The 18,330-nt window shown below is 39.5% G+C and overlaps 2 protein-coding genes across 8 annotated transcripts in view; both read right to left on the bottom strand.

The window, feature by feature from the left end:
- The window catches only part of TRIP11 (thyroid hormone receptor interactor 11), a 33,663-nt gene extending 20,967 nt beyond the window's left edge, over positions 1-12,696 (bottom strand). Inside the window, exons 1-9 of the mRNA XM_083729416.1 lie at positions 12,203-12,696; positions 8,228-8,304; positions 7,964-8,074; positions 6,533-6,811; positions 4,991-5,059; positions 4,434-4,599; positions 1,682-2,023; positions 1,093-1,133; positions 135-341 (exon numbers count right to left, since the gene is read on the bottom strand). Of these exons, the coding sequence (XP_083585542.1) occupies positions 135-341; positions 1,093-1,133; positions 1,682-2,023; positions 4,434-4,599; positions 4,991-5,059; positions 6,533-6,811; positions 7,964-8,074; positions 8,228-8,304; positions 12,203-12,347 (1,437 nt within the window). The 5' untranslated portion in view covers positions 12,348-12,696. The remainder of the gene's footprint in view (positions 1-134; positions 342-1,092; positions 1,134-1,681; positions 2,024-4,433; positions 4,600-4,990; positions 5,060-6,532; positions 6,812-7,963; positions 8,075-8,227; positions 8,305-12,202) is intronic.
- A 1,926-nt stretch (positions 12,697-14,622) lies between these two features.
- Positions 14,623-18,330, bottom strand: part of ATXN3 (ataxin 3) — a 19,044-nt gene continuing 15,336 nt past the window's right edge. For all 7 annotated transcript variants that reach the window (XR_014563636.1, XR_014563637.1, XR_014563638.1 and 4 more), the window contains exon 11: positions 14,623-17,162. Coding sequence is in view for 4 of the 7 variants with exons in the window: in XM_083737260.1 (XP_083593386.1) it covers positions 17,068-17,162 (95 nt within the window). In the remaining 3 variants the exon portion in view is untranslated. The remainder of the gene's footprint in view (positions 17,163-18,330) is intronic.

Genomic DNA, 18,330 nt, shown 5'->3' with positions numbered 1-18,330 from the left:
ATTTCTCTTCACAACAAAGCAAATTCACGGATGAGCAATACTGATAAAAGTGATTCAGCCAATAGTTTTAGATTTCAGTACAGATAATAAATATCCTTACCCATCCAACCCCTTTAGTTTATTCAATATATTACCTGGGTAGCTTCTTGGTTCTGCTTGTCCAATTCTTCTAGTTCTGCTATTAATGTTTCCTTTTCAGCAATACTTTCATTAAATTCATGTTCTTTCCTTTCCAAGTCTTGTCTTAATTGATTTAACTCTAAGTTCTGTCCTTGAGTTGATACATACGCATCACTTTCACACGTTGGTTGTAAGCTTTCCAGTTTTGTTTGAAGCCCTTCCTTAATTTAGACAGAAAAAAGACCCTACATTTAATAGGATAAAATCAATTTGGGAATATTCGTGAGTATCAATCAGTTGGGTTTTTTGTCTTTTTAAAGAGGCTTTAAAATTATTTATGGAAAACACAAAATTCACTTTAATGACTGAAAGTACTAAATTAGCCAAATGGGAAGACAAAGCTATTCAACTGAAAGGAGAGGGCACCATTTATGTTATTCCTGGCCAGTTTGTAACAGAAGCTTAGGAAACAACCCCATGCCTGGGCACGAATTTCATATTGCATAAACCACTTTTATAACATTAAAAGATTTAAGTGTATTTGCAATTCATACACAGCTTTAGGAAATAAACATATTTCTGAATTTATGGAATTGCAAAAATTACAACATTCTGGAAGCATGAGATGCCCTTTTTTAAGGGGATGCAAATGTTAAATCAGGGAAGGCATGAACATAAATGCTTACTAACTTGCATTGTCCCATCAATTTATTGTTTGGTAAGGTCTGAAGATACTGTACTATTATGCTCTCTCCATCAGTGTACCATCGAGGACATAGTATACTACTATGTGCTGATAGAGATGGGAGAAACTGCAGCAGCCTCTTGGTATTCACATAAATTTGGCTTCACATTTACCTGTTTCTCAGTGGCATTAAAACAGAAGTGAGCAACAAGGGGCATGTGTGGCTGTTGGACCACTTACTATGCAAGGTTATTTGTAAAAGCATGTGAATTTAGTAATTTGTTTACCTGATCTGATTTTTTTAGTCTTGTTATTTCATTTTCCGCATCTGTAAAAACAATAAAAAATAATAGCTATTATTTTTAGAGGAAAGTATACAAGAATACAAAGGCAACACCTGAGGTTATAATCACAAAGATACAATTTTGGAATTTTACATACTACCAAGTTAAAACAAAAAAAGCTAGCATTAAAAATAATTGTGTAATTACTGTTTATTTATCTTCTATCACTCATCATTTCTGTGACAGCCACTCAGAAATAAGCTACAAACCAAGGCAGCCAAATGAATCTCAGTATAACATACACATCTCTAATATGTATATTCTTAGAGGCATTCATTTTCATACACTTAGGCCAGGAACCAGACTCCTCAGCTTTCTTTCCCAGGCAGCAGCCTTATTCCTGAAGTTCAAGGGGAATTTTGGAATAGCATTCCATGAGAGGACCCTACTGGAAGAGAAAATGGCAAATCCCACCCCCATCCTCACATAAAGAAGCGCTTTCTTGATATGTCTCTTTGAAGTGCATTTCAAGTTTGTCCTAAAACTGTATGCACATGATAAAATTAGACACCACATTACAGTGGCTTCATACCAAGAAGTGCTTGCTGTAGTCGGAGCACTTCTGCTTGCAGTGATTCTACTGCAGGCTTAGGGGCTTCCACCTGTGTTTTTAAATCAGTCTGTTCTTCAAGAAGAGATGCCTGGAATTTATGGGAATCAGATTTGAGCCTTTCATATTCCTGCATTAGTTGACTCTTCTCCATTTTCACCAATTCAAGTTCTTTCAAGAGAATATTTTTCTCTTCTGCTGCTGCTGACAGTTGTTGACTTAAACTTTTGACTTTATCCTGCAAGTCCTTCAGCTGTGATGCTGTCGATTCAGCCACAATGTTCTGTGGGTCACATTCAGAAGAAGTGTCAGCAGCTGCACCAACTATAAAGTAGAAAAAAATGCAACTGTAACATCTCCCAGAAATAGGGCATTTTCCCATAGCAGTCACAAGATCTAAGTGCCAAAGAAATGTAATAATGGGTTGGGTCCAGAGTCAAAACATGCATAATGGGGATGACAAAAGTCAATTTGACTGCCTATCTTTTATTTTATTTTTATTTTTCTTTTGTACATCCTTTATTATTTTATTCACATAATATACATTCTTTACAACAAACAACTCCAAAATAAACAGACAACTCCAAAATAAAATCATATGTAACAAAAGCAATAAATTAAAAATTAATAAAGAGTGGGAATGCGTTAAGGAATACATGAAAAAAAAATCGGCGCTGGAGCTTAAAAATTAATATGCAAAAGTTTAAAAGGCACAAGGAGATAGGATAATAATATATTAACGATGGAATAACAAATAAAGTGAATAATGCAACAATAACAAAAATAATAGTAGGTAAAGATCACACACGGGTGGAGGGAAGTACTGGGCTGTGGGGAAGGGAGGTGAAGGGATTAATTGAAATTGTTAAAGATTGCTATAGGATTTAAGAGATTTAAATTTCTATAAAGATGCTATAAGGAAAGCAGCAAGCAGCAAGAAATATCAAGTAAAGGTATCGGAGAGGAGATCAGTGTACAGTGGTGCCCCGCAAGACGAACGCCTCGCAAGACGGAAAACCCGCTAGACGAAAGGGTTTTCCGTTTTGGAGGCGCTTCGCAAAACAAATTTCCCTATGGGGCTGCTTTGCAAGATGAAAATGTCTTGCGAGTTCCTGCGGGTTTTTTCCCCTCCCCCCCCTTTCTAAGCAGCTAAGCCGCTTATCAGCTGATCCGCTAAGCTGATAAGCCGCTAAAATCCGCTAAAAGCCGCTAATAGTGCTAATCCGCTAAGCTGTCAATGGGCTTGCTTTGCAAGACGAAAAAAACGCTATACGAAGAGCCTCACGGAACGGATTAATTTTGTCTTGCGAGGCACCACTGTAAATGAAAACATGAGACTTGTCTGCCTTTCTTTCCCACACCACCAGGCACCAGAAAATGCTTCATCAAGGACTGGAGGGGGCATGCAGAAAGCTGTGGTAGAGGGGACTTGGGAAAACCCAATAACCCACTGACCATTAGTGGAACAATTTCAGGGGGCTGCTGTGGGGGGGCAGGGAAGACTCCTTCCATGAGCCCCATTATATATATATATGTAACTTTGGGTCCAACACAATAATTTTGGAATAGCAGGTATTTTCAACCTGTGAAAAATCAGTTTTTTCTCCAGCAGATATGTTGTCAAAAATAAATTATAAAAATCAAAGGTTTAATTAATGCTGGTTGGCATTCATAGCTCAATTACAAGTGAGCAGTTATTCTGATTCCTAAAAGATCTATTTCTCACAAGTGCAGAATTAATATTATGTGGCACCTATAGCAGTACCAGCTCTACATATGGAAGCAGTTGAGTTAGTCCTAAGCTGTTGGCTTTATGTATGAATAGTAAAAAATGGCACTGATGCTGACAGGCAAAGAATAAAACAATGACAAAGTTCTTATTAATCACTTTTAAAAAGACTGAGAAGCTTCTGCTTTACTAACATGTTAGATCAAGTCCCTAAAGATGTCTGAAACAGGAATTTCCAGGATCTACTTCCAACGCTTTTGGAGCCTGCTAGGTAGAAAGGGTGTGTTCAGAGATGAACTGCACTGTGTCTGTGAAACTAGTAATTATGTGATTTTTGTGGCTGCTGAATGTACAGACTTGGATGTAGGTAACTTTAAAAATGACTTTTTTCTAATACAGATGCTAAAAAGTGTGTGTGTGTGTAAAAATGGTATTTAGCTAGTACAGATGCTGAACTTATTCCATCCTGTCATGCGTATATTACTGTATCGTTGGAATCTAGGTTCTAAGACAGTAAGCCTAGGCATGCTGATGGAGGGGTAAACCACACTAAACTTTGTGGGACTTACTTCCGAGTAAACATGAACAGAATCAGGCTGCACATTTTTTATCTTACATTCTCTATGGCCAGCATCACACCCAACCTGTATCCAGAGTTAAATGTCACATTGAATAAATAAGGAGTGTGTGAGAACAATTTTTCCACCTCGCGGAAAAACTGATCCCTAAACCATCACAGACTTGGTTAGGTACGGTATCTAGACAGAAAAGTCAGTGTAGGATACCTAGGAAGCCATTATTATAATTTCTTCTGAACTTTCGATTGGTTCTTACAACCTATTTAAATGCACCAAGGCCAATAACTGTGCAAATTGTCATACACAGTGCAACCATAAAGAGTATTCTTGAATGCCATACATATTTGGTTCTCTCAAGAGCTGGAATCAATGACAATAGATTATCAACAATTCATTTAAAAACTCCCATCAAACCAATAAACAAGACCTTTCTGTAATTGATCCTCAAGTTCTTCTATTCGTTCCTCATATTCACCCAGTTCTTCTCGATGACGTCGGCTTATTTCTGCTAATTTATGACGATGTGCATCCTGTAATACTGAAAGCTCGTGTTGATGCTCATCTATTTCTTGACTCAAGTTCTGTTTTAGCTCCTAAAATGTGCATTTTAAATAAAGTTATATCATCTGTCTAAGATATAGGATGCAGATTATGTCTTGTATTTTTAACATGAGTAATAGTTCATGCAAGACTTCTGAAGACTTGGGCATGGTACACATTTTATATCTACGGTATATATTTATATACACAATATAACAAAACAGTTTACTTGTAAGAAGCAACACAACATCTTGTTTTAATTCACTCAGATAATTTCTCCACCACAAACCTATCAGTATTTATAGTCATCCTCATCTTTAATCGTAGTTTGTCCATAGTTAAGGATGTGAATATCTTGTTTTATGTGAATATTTATAAACTGAAAGAGGATTAACAGAAAATGTAAAGCAAGAGGAGAACTAATTTATTAAAATATAGTCTTACCTTGATAATATTTTGCAGCTTGCCAATTTCATTCTGATCTGTATTATTTGCTCCTTCTGGTTTGGAAAACTAAATAACAGGGAGAAAACGTTTAGTTTGGAAAATGCTGAAAGATGTTCAGCTAGAATGTATGGGATCCGCAGCAGATTTTGGGAGAATGTGGGAGGCTGCAGATGGAGAATGGGGACCCACTAAATGTTTGAAATGGGAAATCCCATTTGCGTAAGCCCACCCTGTGGAATGCCCTCAGATGTCAGGGAAATAAACAACTACCTCACTTTTAGAAGACATCTGAAGGCAGCCCTGTTTAGGGAAGTTTTTAATGTTTTAATGTCTTATTGTATTTTTAATATTTTGTTGGAAGCCACCCAGAGTGGCTGGACGGGTATAAATATATTAATATTATTATTATTATTATTATTATTATTATTATTATTATTATTACCACAAATCCCACCAGGCACATGGAGGGCTCCATGGAGTAGGGGGGGGGGGGAAGAAAGTGTCATTTGTACAAGAGGGAGCCCATTGTGCAAGAAGAATGTTACCAACGGATACCACCTACTAAATGTTTGAAAAATTGCATGTAGTAGAAGCAACACAAAAATCAGTCATAAGTTTATTAGATTTTAAAATTTTAGAGTTTAGAGTTTAGCCGTCCATTGATTTAAATGGGTCTAATGCTGGATGGCCATCTGTCATGGATGCTTTAGCTGAGTTTCACGCATTGCCAGGTGACCTTTGGGGTCCCTTCCAACTCTACCATTCTATGATAATCAGAGTATGACTGAGCTGAATTAAACCCAAGCATAAGATTAAAAAATAGGGTAATTCTATAATTCAATGTAATCCAGTGAACAGAATGCCAAAAGAATCTACATTCAAATCATAGTTTAGTCTATTATTTATCAGCTTAAATGTTAACATCTCTCAGCCAATAATATACCACATATTTCTAAGGAAGAGAGGTAAGATCAGAAAAAAGCACTGATATTCGATAGAAAACTGATCACTGATATAAATTCATATTTATATTTCTTTAAAAAATGTCTCCAATAAATACATATAACTGATCGGCTTTGGATCCCTTTTGTCAAAAGAACAAAGATGCATTCGTAGGATTCAAAGCTGACATACACTACATCTCTATCCACTTTGACATGTCACAAAAATCAAGCCACAACACCTGAGAGCTTGAATCAAGCAAGTGTGTGCTTTTCAGAGCTTTACAACCCAAGCATTCAAGGCTAAACGTAGTTCCACCACAATCTTGCAGAGCTTTGCACTCCATGGTTTGTAAGAGAAAGTTGGACATTGTCACCACGCTTATGCCATTCATGTAATAATATATATTAATAAGGATTACCCAGTTTTAGAAATAAGGAAGTCAACAATATCTCATTTAACGGAAAAGCTCAGAATAGTTATCTAATTCCTGACAAATCTTCCACGCCAGTAGAGATGGTAGCATGGGCTTTATTACCAGTTAACTCAAAAAGTGTTATAAATTCTGAACACTTGTAACACAGGAAAGTGATCCACCTGTGCAATCTGTTTCCAATGGTCCACTTCAGATTCAAGCCTAGAAACTTCATTTGATAGTCTGTTTATTTCTTGTTGGGACCAGATTACATCTCCGAAGTCCATGTCATCTCCTTGAAAACCAGAAGAACTATGTCTAACCATAGGGACAAAGGAAGCTGAGGGAGTGGTTGATGGAGAAGCAGCAGCTCCCAACTGTGCTGACTGAGCAGCTGACTGCACCTTCCGCAGTTGCTCCTGTAGTGTATTCTGCCTGGCTTTAAGATGGCTGATCTCCACCTAAAAAGACAGGACACAGTTACAAGTAAGATTCAGCACGAAGGAACAAATAATCTCAGAATTTACCTATCACCTGATAAAAGTGTTCCCATCTGAGCAGAAGACTTCAGAGTTTGTGCATGTATTAAAGCAGGAAAAAACTTTCTCATGTAACTCAGTGGTTACAAGTGGTATCAAATTGATCATACAAAGTATTTCTTGACCAGAAGCTCTACACTGCGGCTTTCAAGTACAGTCATACCTCGGGTTACGAACGCTGCGGGTTGTGTGTCTTCGGGCTGTGGACCACGCCGAACCCAGAAATACCATAATTACTTCCGGGTTTCAGCGCTTATGCATGCGCAGAAACACAAAATGATGCCATGTGCATGCGCAGAAGAGCCGAATCACACCACACATGTGCGCAGATGCAGCGCTGCGGGTTGCAAATGTGCCTCCCGCATGGATCACGTTCGCAACCCAAGGTATGACTGTAATTAATTCTGGAATTTTCTACTTGATATACTACAGGTACTGCACAAGCACGTTTTTCATACAGATCTTGTTCAGATGCTTATCTGGGCAGCAATCTTGTATCTGTGGGGGAGGAACAGAAGGATTCATCCCCATCCATCATGCTCATAACACAATGCATCCATGTGGATGGCTGTAGAATGAAGGGTAATTCTTCCGCCTTAAAAGAGAGAATGGGTGTTTACATATATATCTGCTATCGTGGGAACAGCATTCTTGATTAAGATAAGGGTTTATGCTATGCTACTGTCTCCTGGAGAAGGAAAACTACTCTGGGATTAGGGCAAACAAAAAATGACTTTCATAACGTATTTCTGTGTTTTAGTCCTTCATTGAAATTCCACCAACCACACTGAAACAATTCAAGAAGTATATGAAGAGCTGAATCAACAATTATCCCTATTTGTTTAGTGACAAAAATTCGACTGGGTAAGCAAATTGTGGGTAGCCAGTGCAGCTTAACTCAGACAAAAAGCCATTGATATTATAGTTCAATAAAAGAAACAGTAGCACGCACATACACACAAAATCTTTGAATCAACTGTCACCAACCCTTAGGGTGTAAACTTATAAATCTAATCAATCAATCAATCAATGTACACACCCTTGCTGAACAACAATTTCTGTGTTACTTTATACCTCTTTCTGTTGTAGCTGATTCCGGTATTCTATGGACTGTTGCTTTATTTGAAGCTCTGCTGCTTCATGCTTTTCTTCCAGATCATTATAAGCCTTCTTCAGCCTCTCATTCTAAAGGGGAAACAAGTAAACTGAATCAACAAAGAAAAGAATCCTAAATAGAATTAAACCAACATTTTACTGTACTGAAAATATGCCAAGAAGTCCAAGCTTAAGAACAGGTGTTATTTTTTTCAGTGTGCTTTTACAGATTATTTTTTTTACCTCTGATCTCAGTGTTCCATGAATATTTTCTACATCCCGCAGACTGGAGCTGGATACAGGAAAGTCTGCTGCAGAACCTGAAAGGAATGGAGAAGGGAATACAAATGAAATCAATTCTCACAACAGTATATGTATTTGGATAGGTTTAGTGGCAATATATTAAAAAGTGTCAATTGAAGGTAGAATATTTAAAAGGATTTCTTAGACTAAACTACTACTACCTCCACCTCCAGACTGGATTATTGTAACTTGCTCTATGTGGGGCTGCCCTTGAGACTGACCCAGAAACTCCAGCGGGTGCAGAATGCCGCGGCGAGACTCCTTATGGGGTCTTCGCTGCGAGGTCATATTCATCCAGTACTATACCAGCTGCACTGTACTCCTGGCTCCCGGTGGAGTACAGGATCAGGTTTAAGGTGATGGTTTTAACCTTTAAACCCCTATACGGGCTAGGACCCTCGTACCTAAGGGACCGCCTCTCCTGGTATGTCCCACAGAGAAATTTACGGTCTGCAAATAAAAACATCCTGAAGATCCCAGGCCGCAGAGAGGTTAGGTTGGCCTCAACTAGAGCCAGGGCTTTCTCGGCCACGGCTCCAATCTGGTGGAACGCTCTGTCACAAGAGACTAGGGCCCTGCGGGACCTGACATCTTTCCGCAGGGCCTGCAAGACAGAGCTGTTCCTCCAGGCCTTTGGTCAGGGCGCAGCCTGACCCCCTCCTCTGGCAATCTGCACAGAATTTTGCTTAATGGTTGTCATCAATTTGATTTTAATTAATTTTATAATAAATGTTTTTAGAATGTTGGATTATTTTGATTGTTGTTAGCCGCCCTGAGCCCAGCTTCGGCTGGGGAGGGCGGGATATAAATAAAAATTATTATTATTATTATTATTATTACTACTACTACTACATCAGTACTGTATTAGTCCCTGAGAGTCAATAAAAAATAATAGCACAACATTTTAGAATTCATGTGTGTTGGATTTAAAATGGAAACAAACATATAATGGACCGACCATATTTTGGATATTTAACCACTTTTTCAAAAAACAACAAGACAGGACGGTTGACTCCACTACAATTGTTTCTTACCTACATAAATCTCAGAGATTATGTGTAAACCATATTCTCCTTGGAATATGAAATTCTGATCCTTAGAAAAGATTTTGCTTCCCTTATGATATAGTGACTGTGTATAATAAAGCATTATACACAGTCACTATATCATAAGGGATAGTGCTGGAATATTTTATTGGTGCATTGAGTAAATATGTTCTCAACCTTTAAACTTCTATGTCACTGGTAGGTAAAAAGGACATAGATACAGATGCTTGAAAACTTACTTAAAAACTTGATATTCAATAAAGTCACTACATGTTTTAAATTCAAATGTATCTTCCAGAAACTGCCTAAAAATATTATGTTCTAAAAGTTCTAGGCAACTGAAATACTTTGCTTTTTTCACAACACCCTGTTGGAATAATGGATAATCTCTGGAATCCCACTATTATTGGATACTTGATAGAACAGTCACAGTATATAGACCTTTAACACGACGGCTGAACTTTGCCTTCTGAGTGTACACAGTGAAAAATGTCTTATGTGACATCATCTTTCTTTTGCAATTGAGTGTATATGCATTTCTAACAACAGAAAGATAGGCATAAACATAACGATGTACAATAGTTATTAGACCAAAAGTATTTTTGCTGTCCTCCTTTATCATATGCCACCTCTTCTCCAAAGCTCTTGACAATTTAAATTGCTTAGTTGTGGAATGAAAAAAGTTGCTAAAATTTTCTAAAACACACTATTCTAAATGAAACAAAGCCAATTGGAGATTAAATCAACCAACAAAGAAAACTACACTCAAGTTGCATGTTACTAACCATCACAATATTAAAAATTGGTACAAACCTTTTATGGAAAGCATGTTTGTATTACATGTTTGTAATTCATGTACAACTTCCTATGAAGTTTATATTAGTGGTGTGCTTTTTAAGATTGCCCAGGTATAGCAATATATACAGAATGAACAATTGAAAACCAAATGCTAAAAGGGACAAAGCTCTGCCAGAAATACAGAATTTTTTTTGCCAGTGACATATACATTATCCTCACTGGATCCACAAATTCCACCTGTCATTAAAAATGTAATTTGCCTTAGGCAGTTGTCAAGTGTGAACTCAAAACAGTGGTAAATCTTAATCGTGGTTTAGGACAGAAAGCCTTCCAGATGATCCACTGTTTCCCCACTACTCCCACAACCCATGCTGGCTAGGATGACTGCAGCTGGAGACCAGAAGTGCCTGGAAGGTTACAGATTCCCCATCCCTGATCTACAGGTAGCCCATTTTACACTTGGTGTTTTTAGAAAAGAAACTACCGCAATTTAGATCTTTAAAGCTCATTACACCAGCAAACAGCAAAATATCCAAGGCATTTCTTATTGTTTTCTGCCAGGTGTCCCACACTGTTCCTTCCTTTATGATCTCCATGGTTGACTGCTGTTTTGTGATGTTCTTTATGAACGGTCCCAGTTTTAAAAGTTTTCTGAAATATCCTCATTGTACTTTTGACCAATACTGTCCTCCCCTATCACAATAATGTCATTTCCCCCCAACCCCCAATATCTAACCTGTTGGGTGCAAGTTCATGTTTCTGTGGAGGTGCCAAAACAGTGCATCATACCAAAAGAACTTCACCAGCTCCCATTCCTGTGTGCTTTCTGGTGAGCAGTCAAGTTTCCTTTCAATATACTGTTTTATGAAAATTTATTCTTCTGCTACTTTTTGTCCAAAGTATGCTTTTTTAAAAAGAAAAGGCACTTTTAACAGTTTGCTTGTTTTGTATTTGTTATTGTTTCAATTTGTTTACATTGTTTGTTGCCGTGTGTATTTTTGGATGGGATGGGCAAGATACTTTATTTCAACATTTGTAGCTCCAGCTCAAAACAATCCTCCCCACCTTTTCATAAGCTCTCGATCTGACTCTGCTACCTTGCCTCCACATGAGAAAAGCCCTGATGAATCAGACCAAAGGCCTATCTAGTCTAGCATCCTGTTCTCACACTGGTTATACCTGTGGGAAACCAAAAAGTGGGAACTAAGCATGGCAGCACTCTTCTCCAACTGTGAATCCCAGGAACTGTCATCTAACCTTAACTGTCATTTTTTAAAAAGTTTTTCTTGACAAAGTAATACAGTAGTAATAAATAAAATAAAAATAAAGATGTGCACCCCACCCCTGAGACCATTCCACTGTAACTACCCAACCTCCCAAAATTTCAACATCACTTGCGATGGACTGACCTCTTTCTGTTTTAACAGTACAAAACCTACAAACACCTTCCACATCTCCTTGAAATCATTTCTCCTGCATATTCCCTATCTTACCTTAATAGTACATGCCAATTTACCATTAATAGCTATATCCCACACCTCTTTATACCATTCTTCCATTTTACACTCAACTTGCTCCTTCCTATCTACAATAACTCGGGCAGCTGCCAACAAATTTGTGAGGAAGTCCTTCCTGGCCTGTGAACCTTCTACCCCACAGTACATCAATTGACAATACTACCTCTGGACTTTCGGTCAGCTTTAACCCTGTGATTTCTCCTTAAACACCCTTTGCCAAAAATAAATAAAAATAAAGTACATATTGATACCCTTAACTCTGTCATTCTGGATGCTTTAAGTGAGAATCCTGCATTGCAGTGGGTCGCACCAGATGGCTTTTGGAGGGCCCTTTCCAACGCTACGATTCTAGGATTTTAACTCCGCCCTTCCCCATCCCAAGAGCACATTTGGCATTTATAGACAACTCCCAGCATAAGAGCTACTCCCCTCCGGTATTCAGGACACTTTTGATTCCCCCCGTTCCGTGTTTTTCCTTTGTCTTCTCTATGCTGAGGACCCCTGAGTGCTGCCACCTTCCCCTCCCCTCCCAGCCACCCACCCACTTTCCTTACCTCCCACCTCCTCCGCGCCGCCTTCCAGCAGCATATCCTTGGTGAAGCTGGAGATCTGACCCGTCAGGGTGGACAGGCTGCCTCCCACCTGGCCCACCAGGGACTGCCCCAGTCCCGCTCCCAGGCCGCCCAGCCACGACGCCATCACCGCTGCCGCTCAGCTGTCGAAGGGGAAAAACAAGGCGCCGCCGCCAAGAGCAGCTGCTGCCGCCGGTTCCCCTCAGCGCCGCTTCCTCACGCCCGCCTGCCTCGGAGAGCAGCCCAGAGAAGGGAAGCCAGCTGCTGGGCCTCCCTCAGAGCTCCGGGGCCGCCATGAAGCACCTCGCGCGTCCCCTCCAGCCCGGGCTCCTTTCTTCAGTCAGCCGTGGGGCCTCCAGGTTGGGCTGCCACCTCGACGGCCGCCATGACACCTCCCAGCTGCACCATAGAGCGGCAGCCGCTAGCGCGCCCCTCCGGACGCCCAGGGACGTGGCCCGGAGAGCAAGGCCAGCCGGGATACGGGAGGATAAAGCGGCAGCGCCCTCAAGCCGCGAGTGGGAGAAGCGCAGGCAGCCCGGCTTTCGCCGAGCTCGTGTCGGTTCGGAGGGTGGCAAGGCAAGGGCGGGAGACGGGGTAACCGATCCTGGGCACGTTTACTCCAAAAGGTGTACTGATTCAGTGTCAAATGAAGTTTATTTCACTCCAACATTCTGTGCCCTAATCTTATTCAGACAATGTTAATGCAAAATTTCTTTCCCAGTCGTGGGCTCAGCATCCAATATTTAGTATTTTTCCAACCAGGGCCATCAGCTGTGTCATCTCAAAGGAGATAAAGGGAAAGGACCCCTGGATGGATAAGGCCAGTGAAAGGAGACTTTGGTGTGTGGCGCTCATCTTGCTTCAGGCCAAGGGAGCCGGCGTTTGTCCACAGACAGCTTTCCGGGTCAGGTAGCCAGCATGACTAAACCACTTCTGGCGCAACAGAACACCGTGACGGAAGTCATAGCGCACAGAAACGCTGTTTACCTTCCCACCGCAGCGGTACCTATTTATCTGCTTGCACTGGTGTGCTTTCAAACTATAGTGGTACCTCGAGTTGCAGACGCTTCAGGTTACAGACTCTGGTAACTCGGAAATAGTATCTTGGCTTAAGAAATTTGCTTCAGGATGGGATCAGAAATCATGCAGCAGGAGTTTCAGGTTAAGAACAGACCTCCAGAATTAATTAAGTTCTTAACCCGAGGTACCACTGTACTAGGTTGGCAGAAGCTGAGACAGAGCAACAGCAGCTCACCACTGATGCGAGGATTCAAACTGCGGACCTTCTGATCTGATCTGCAAGCCCAAGAGGCTCTGTGCTTTAGACCACAGCACCACCTGCTCCCTCTCTCAAAATAGCACTGTCTTCATCAGGGTTGTTGAGGAGCGCTGCACACATTATCAACTTAGTTACAGAAGTTGCATATGCACACCCCAACACACACTCTGCTGACTTAATTCTGGTTTTGAAGATAATGAATGTGCTGGTGGGAATGTGCTGGTGGTGCTCAGCAGGATTAAGAGAAAAGATGGCTGAATCAAAAAGCCTAAATCAAAAAGTATTACCCTTCTGAGTAATACCCCTCCCCACCTTCTCACTATATAGAAGGGTCTGGTAACTTCTGTTTCAGTGTATCTGAAGAAGTGTGCATGCACACGAAAGCTCATACCAAGAACTAACTTAGTTGGTCTAAGGTGCTACTGGAAGGAATTTTTTTTGTTTCAAAAAGCCTAGTAAAGTTAACGCAGAACCTGGCTAGAATGTGAAGACAAGTATCCAATACATACCAGCTTAACATTAGAAGCTTTGAAAGAAATCTGTTTACCTTCCTGCCAGAACTGGATTCTACATTCCCCTAATATGGAAATTAGGCTATGAAATGAACAGAAGATACATTCAATGTTTTCCAAGCTTTAGGTAGTTCTGACACTGACATTACTGGACAACAGGTTTTGTTCATAAACTGCAGTCCAAACTCATGGAGAGAGTTCATGTAAGATTTTTAAACTAAAGATGAACAAGGTTGAAGGCTTTCCATTAACATAACCCTTAGGAACAGCATATCAGGGGCTGCTACCATGCCTTTCAAAAGCATTTTAAAGCTAGTTTTTGCAAGTCTTGTTTCCATATAAAGAAGTCTTGTGTTTCCAAATAACTAAAGGCTACACAAATACACGTACAGCATCCATTTTGTAAGTTGTGTGTAAGTTTGAACCACAGCTGTACTCTATAAATTATGCAACAACAGACCTCCATCTTTGGTGTATTCTAAATGGAAAGGTAGATTTAGAAACCTCTGCACACCTTCCATAATTGATGTGGTCCATGTATATTTTGTTCTTGGGATATATGCACTCAAGTAAAAGTATCTTGAAAAAAAGTGGCCCTAAATTCCACCAGATTCAACTTGTTCAAAAGAACACGATTTATTGGAAAAGTACAAAGGGGGAAAAAATCATCATTTTTACAGACTGGTATGATTTCATGTTTTATATGAATCCATTCGCATATTTGTTTTCAAGTAATACCTTAAAAGCAAAAACAAAAAATCAACGCAGACAGCTTTATGTAACTAATGGTGCAGAAGTTTTAAAAACAATGACTGTGCATTAAGTTTGGCAAGCTAATTTCCTCCTGTTAATAAATCAAGTAAATTGTGTAGCGCAAAACAGTGTTGCCTTAATTTTATGGAAATGGTAAAGCTAGATGCATTCTTAAAAGCAATGCTTACCCCTCAGGGCCAAATCCCATTATCCATACTTATGCAATGGTTTTTAGAGAGATCAACAAAACATGAAGCATGCAAGATAAATGGGATTCAGCTTCTATAACTAGCCAAGCATCTAAAGCTCACTGTTGTAAACAAACATTATCAAAATCCAAGTGTTCTTATTTGTAATGTATTCCTTTGTCGTACCATATATTTGCATACAGTTATCTATCATTCAGTAGCTAAGGATGACACTTCAAGATGGTGCAATAATATAATTAATTTTGAAAACATTATCAAAAGAAATTAACAATAGGTTTTGCAATATTTTTCTTGGTATACCTGGCAAATGCCTATGGTTTAAGCAGAGTATACAGTCTGAACACTGTAAACATCCCAAGACCATAGCCATAAGATACATATGTAAACATAATATATGCTTAAAGCACCATTTACAAAATAAAAATAAAAATGTTAAAACAGTTCTTTTTGTAATACAGAATGCCAAATGTGGTCATCCTCCCGTAGTACTCTTGTATACCTCAACTAACAGAATAAAAAAAATAGCTCTAAGTTTGCTCCCCCATTTTCCTCAGTAACAGACACGTCAATAGAAAAAAAACTGTAAGGTGCATGAACAAAGGCCATTCATGAAAAGCGGCAAAAATCTTACAGGTAGAGGACATTCATTAACATCTGATAGAACACACACTCACACACATTCATTTATGAATATCCATTCTTAACACATAGGTAACCATGCAGGGTTCATTTCAGAAAGCAGGTATACAGGTGACACTGAAGTCATGGCATTAAAATGTTTCCTCATCTTCTTTACTCCTAAACAAAGAAGCCTGGAATTCTGGGAAGGCCTTAGCTTAGTGGCAGAGTACATGCTTTGCATGCAGAAAGTCCCAGGTTTAACCCCAGGTTTCTCCAGTTAAAAGAAACTCAGGTAACAGCGATGGAAAAGACCTCTGCTTGAGACCTTGAAGAACCCACTGCCAGTCAGAGGGGATGGTACTGGACTAAACAGACCAATGGTTTAACTCAATGTAAGGCAGTTTCTTTTGTTTATCCAGTCTAATATTTGTATAGAAACACAGGAACGGGGAGAAAGGATAAAATGAGGAATCAGAAAACAATTCCCATGCAACAGAATAGGAATTAAAGTAACCGGTTCTGAAATATGCTCCACAACTTGTTACTTCAGCTATTCAACCAATGTTCAGGGAATCAGAGTGCTAAAACAGTGCATTGAGGGCAGAACTGCCCAAAATTGAGCAGAAAGAGTATAACAAATGAAAACGCTCCCTTTCCTCCTCCAAAAAAAGGAAAAATATTTACAGTTGAAAAAGATGCAAGATGGGCTTGTTAGTTTGTATCTCTTGCAGTCCTTAAAACAATCAAAATTCAGTTCTGGAACCAGACCTTTTTTTTGCATCTTTTCTTACACTGGTAAAATAACTTTATTTAATTTCGTCTATTAAAATAGTTTGAGTAAGAAGGACTGAGAATACAAGCCAGCTTTCCTTTTTTAAAAAACTGTGTAACAGAAATATCTTTCAGAAGTGAAAGGCAAATTATATTTATATAGGCTTAAAATATCCAAAATACAGAGGTGTTTGGAATGCCTTAAGGCATGTACGTGAGCTGATGAAGCTGCAGGTGTCACCCAATGCCGGCTAGCATCCCAACAGAAAAGCCTCAGGACTGGACCTCTGTGTAACTGGGTACAGTTGATTTTGCTGTGCAAAAACCCGCAAGAATACGCCATCACAACTGAACAGGGCTCCTACCCCATACAACTATTTGCAGGAATCACTTACTTGCCCTGAACATCTATGGATCAGGAAGGTGAGTTGAGATTTTAGAACAAACTGATAATCCTTTTGCTCACGTGCAGCAAATCTACAATCTTGATTAGAACTAGTGGCATGGGGAACTAAAACCTTGAGGTGAGAAGACTTTATTTTTATTATATGCAATTGCCTTTTAATTCTGATCCTCAGCCCCATAGGTTTTAGGGCTATATCCTGCTTTGGTACATCAGTGAAATGAACCCTACCTTTATACCACCCGCATAGGATTAATACAGGATTTAGTGTTTCGATAAAATAAAACTAGGAATTTTTGTCATTTCTTTTCTTCTGCGTTCAAGCTGTTTCTAACAGTTTCCAAGGACATATTCATAGCTGCCTGAAGCATATCCTCTTCACTCATATCACCTCCTGGCAAAATAGAAGATAAAATGCATTAGGTTCTAAAATATAGCTATAAAAAGGGGAAATGTATATGTCTTTTCTCTTTTTAGATTTTACTGACTTCATTATACCTTTTCCCTGATAAAATGCTCAGTTCTTAATAGCAGTGTAGTTTTTTTAAAAAAAAATTCAGCATGCACCCATCTGCTAGAGGGTGGGGGTGGAAGAGTTATCCTGGCTACTGAGCATGTAACAAGAAGATCAATAACGACTTGCACTTGTCTTGATCCAACAAATAAAATATGGAGAATTCCAAGAAATAGCGCTCCATATCAGTTTCTTCCCTATAATGTGGCATGAAGAAAGAAATCAGACTCGCTTGCTCTGGAGATTAAACAGCATGTATGGCTGGGGTACTCTGGCCCCTCACTGGCGATGGTATACTGTCAGCAACCCCATTATGTTTTATGGCTGCAAACCACCTCCCCCCCCCAAAAAAAGTAAGAGGAGAAACTAGCTATCCAAAGTGCCAACTAGTAATCAGTGCATGTCAGAACTGAAGAGCCTGTTAATGTAGTTCTAACAATTTGTATTGTTTTCTTTGTTACACTGCTCTTAAATGATGGCTTTTTCCGGTAATTACAGTCATACCCCTTGCGAGTCGAACATTTTGGCTCCAGAACGCCGCAAAACCGGAAGTGAGTGTTCCAGTTTGTGAAGGCGGGTTATGCGGGTTCCGAATCGGAAGCCGCGCCTTGGTTGCTGAACGTTTTGGAAGTTGAACAGGCTCCTGGGACGGATTCCCTTCGACATCCGTGGTACAACTGTATATATCTCTAAGATTTCAAGCAGTTTGAATAGTATTTTGTTTACACATCAATAGTTGTCTTTTGCAGTTTTGATTCTCTCTAGATTGTTCCTGAAGAACTTCAGTTCTGAAATGTGTTGAGCTATAGCAAATATTCACAGTTGGCACTTCTGATAACTAGTCTCTCCTTTTTTGCATTCTTTATAGGTGCACCTGCAGTCACAGCTAATGATGAGTTAGTAATTGCTCTAGATTGCCTCTTGACTGACTGAAACACGAGGCTAGACAGTTAGTAGAAAATACACAAACATGCACCATATCATTCATTCACCTGCTAAACTATACAGATAGCCATACCAAATCTTCCCAAGTCAAGACTGAAATGAT

This window comes from Podarcis gaigeae, assembly GCF_964106915.1.
Source record: "Podarcis gaigeae genome assembly, chromosome: 1".
Taxonomy (NCBI): Eukaryota; Metazoa; Chordata; class Lepidosauria; order Squamata; family Lacertidae; genus Podarcis; species Podarcis gaigeae.
This window is presented reverse-complemented; position numbering and strand designations above follow the sequence as displayed.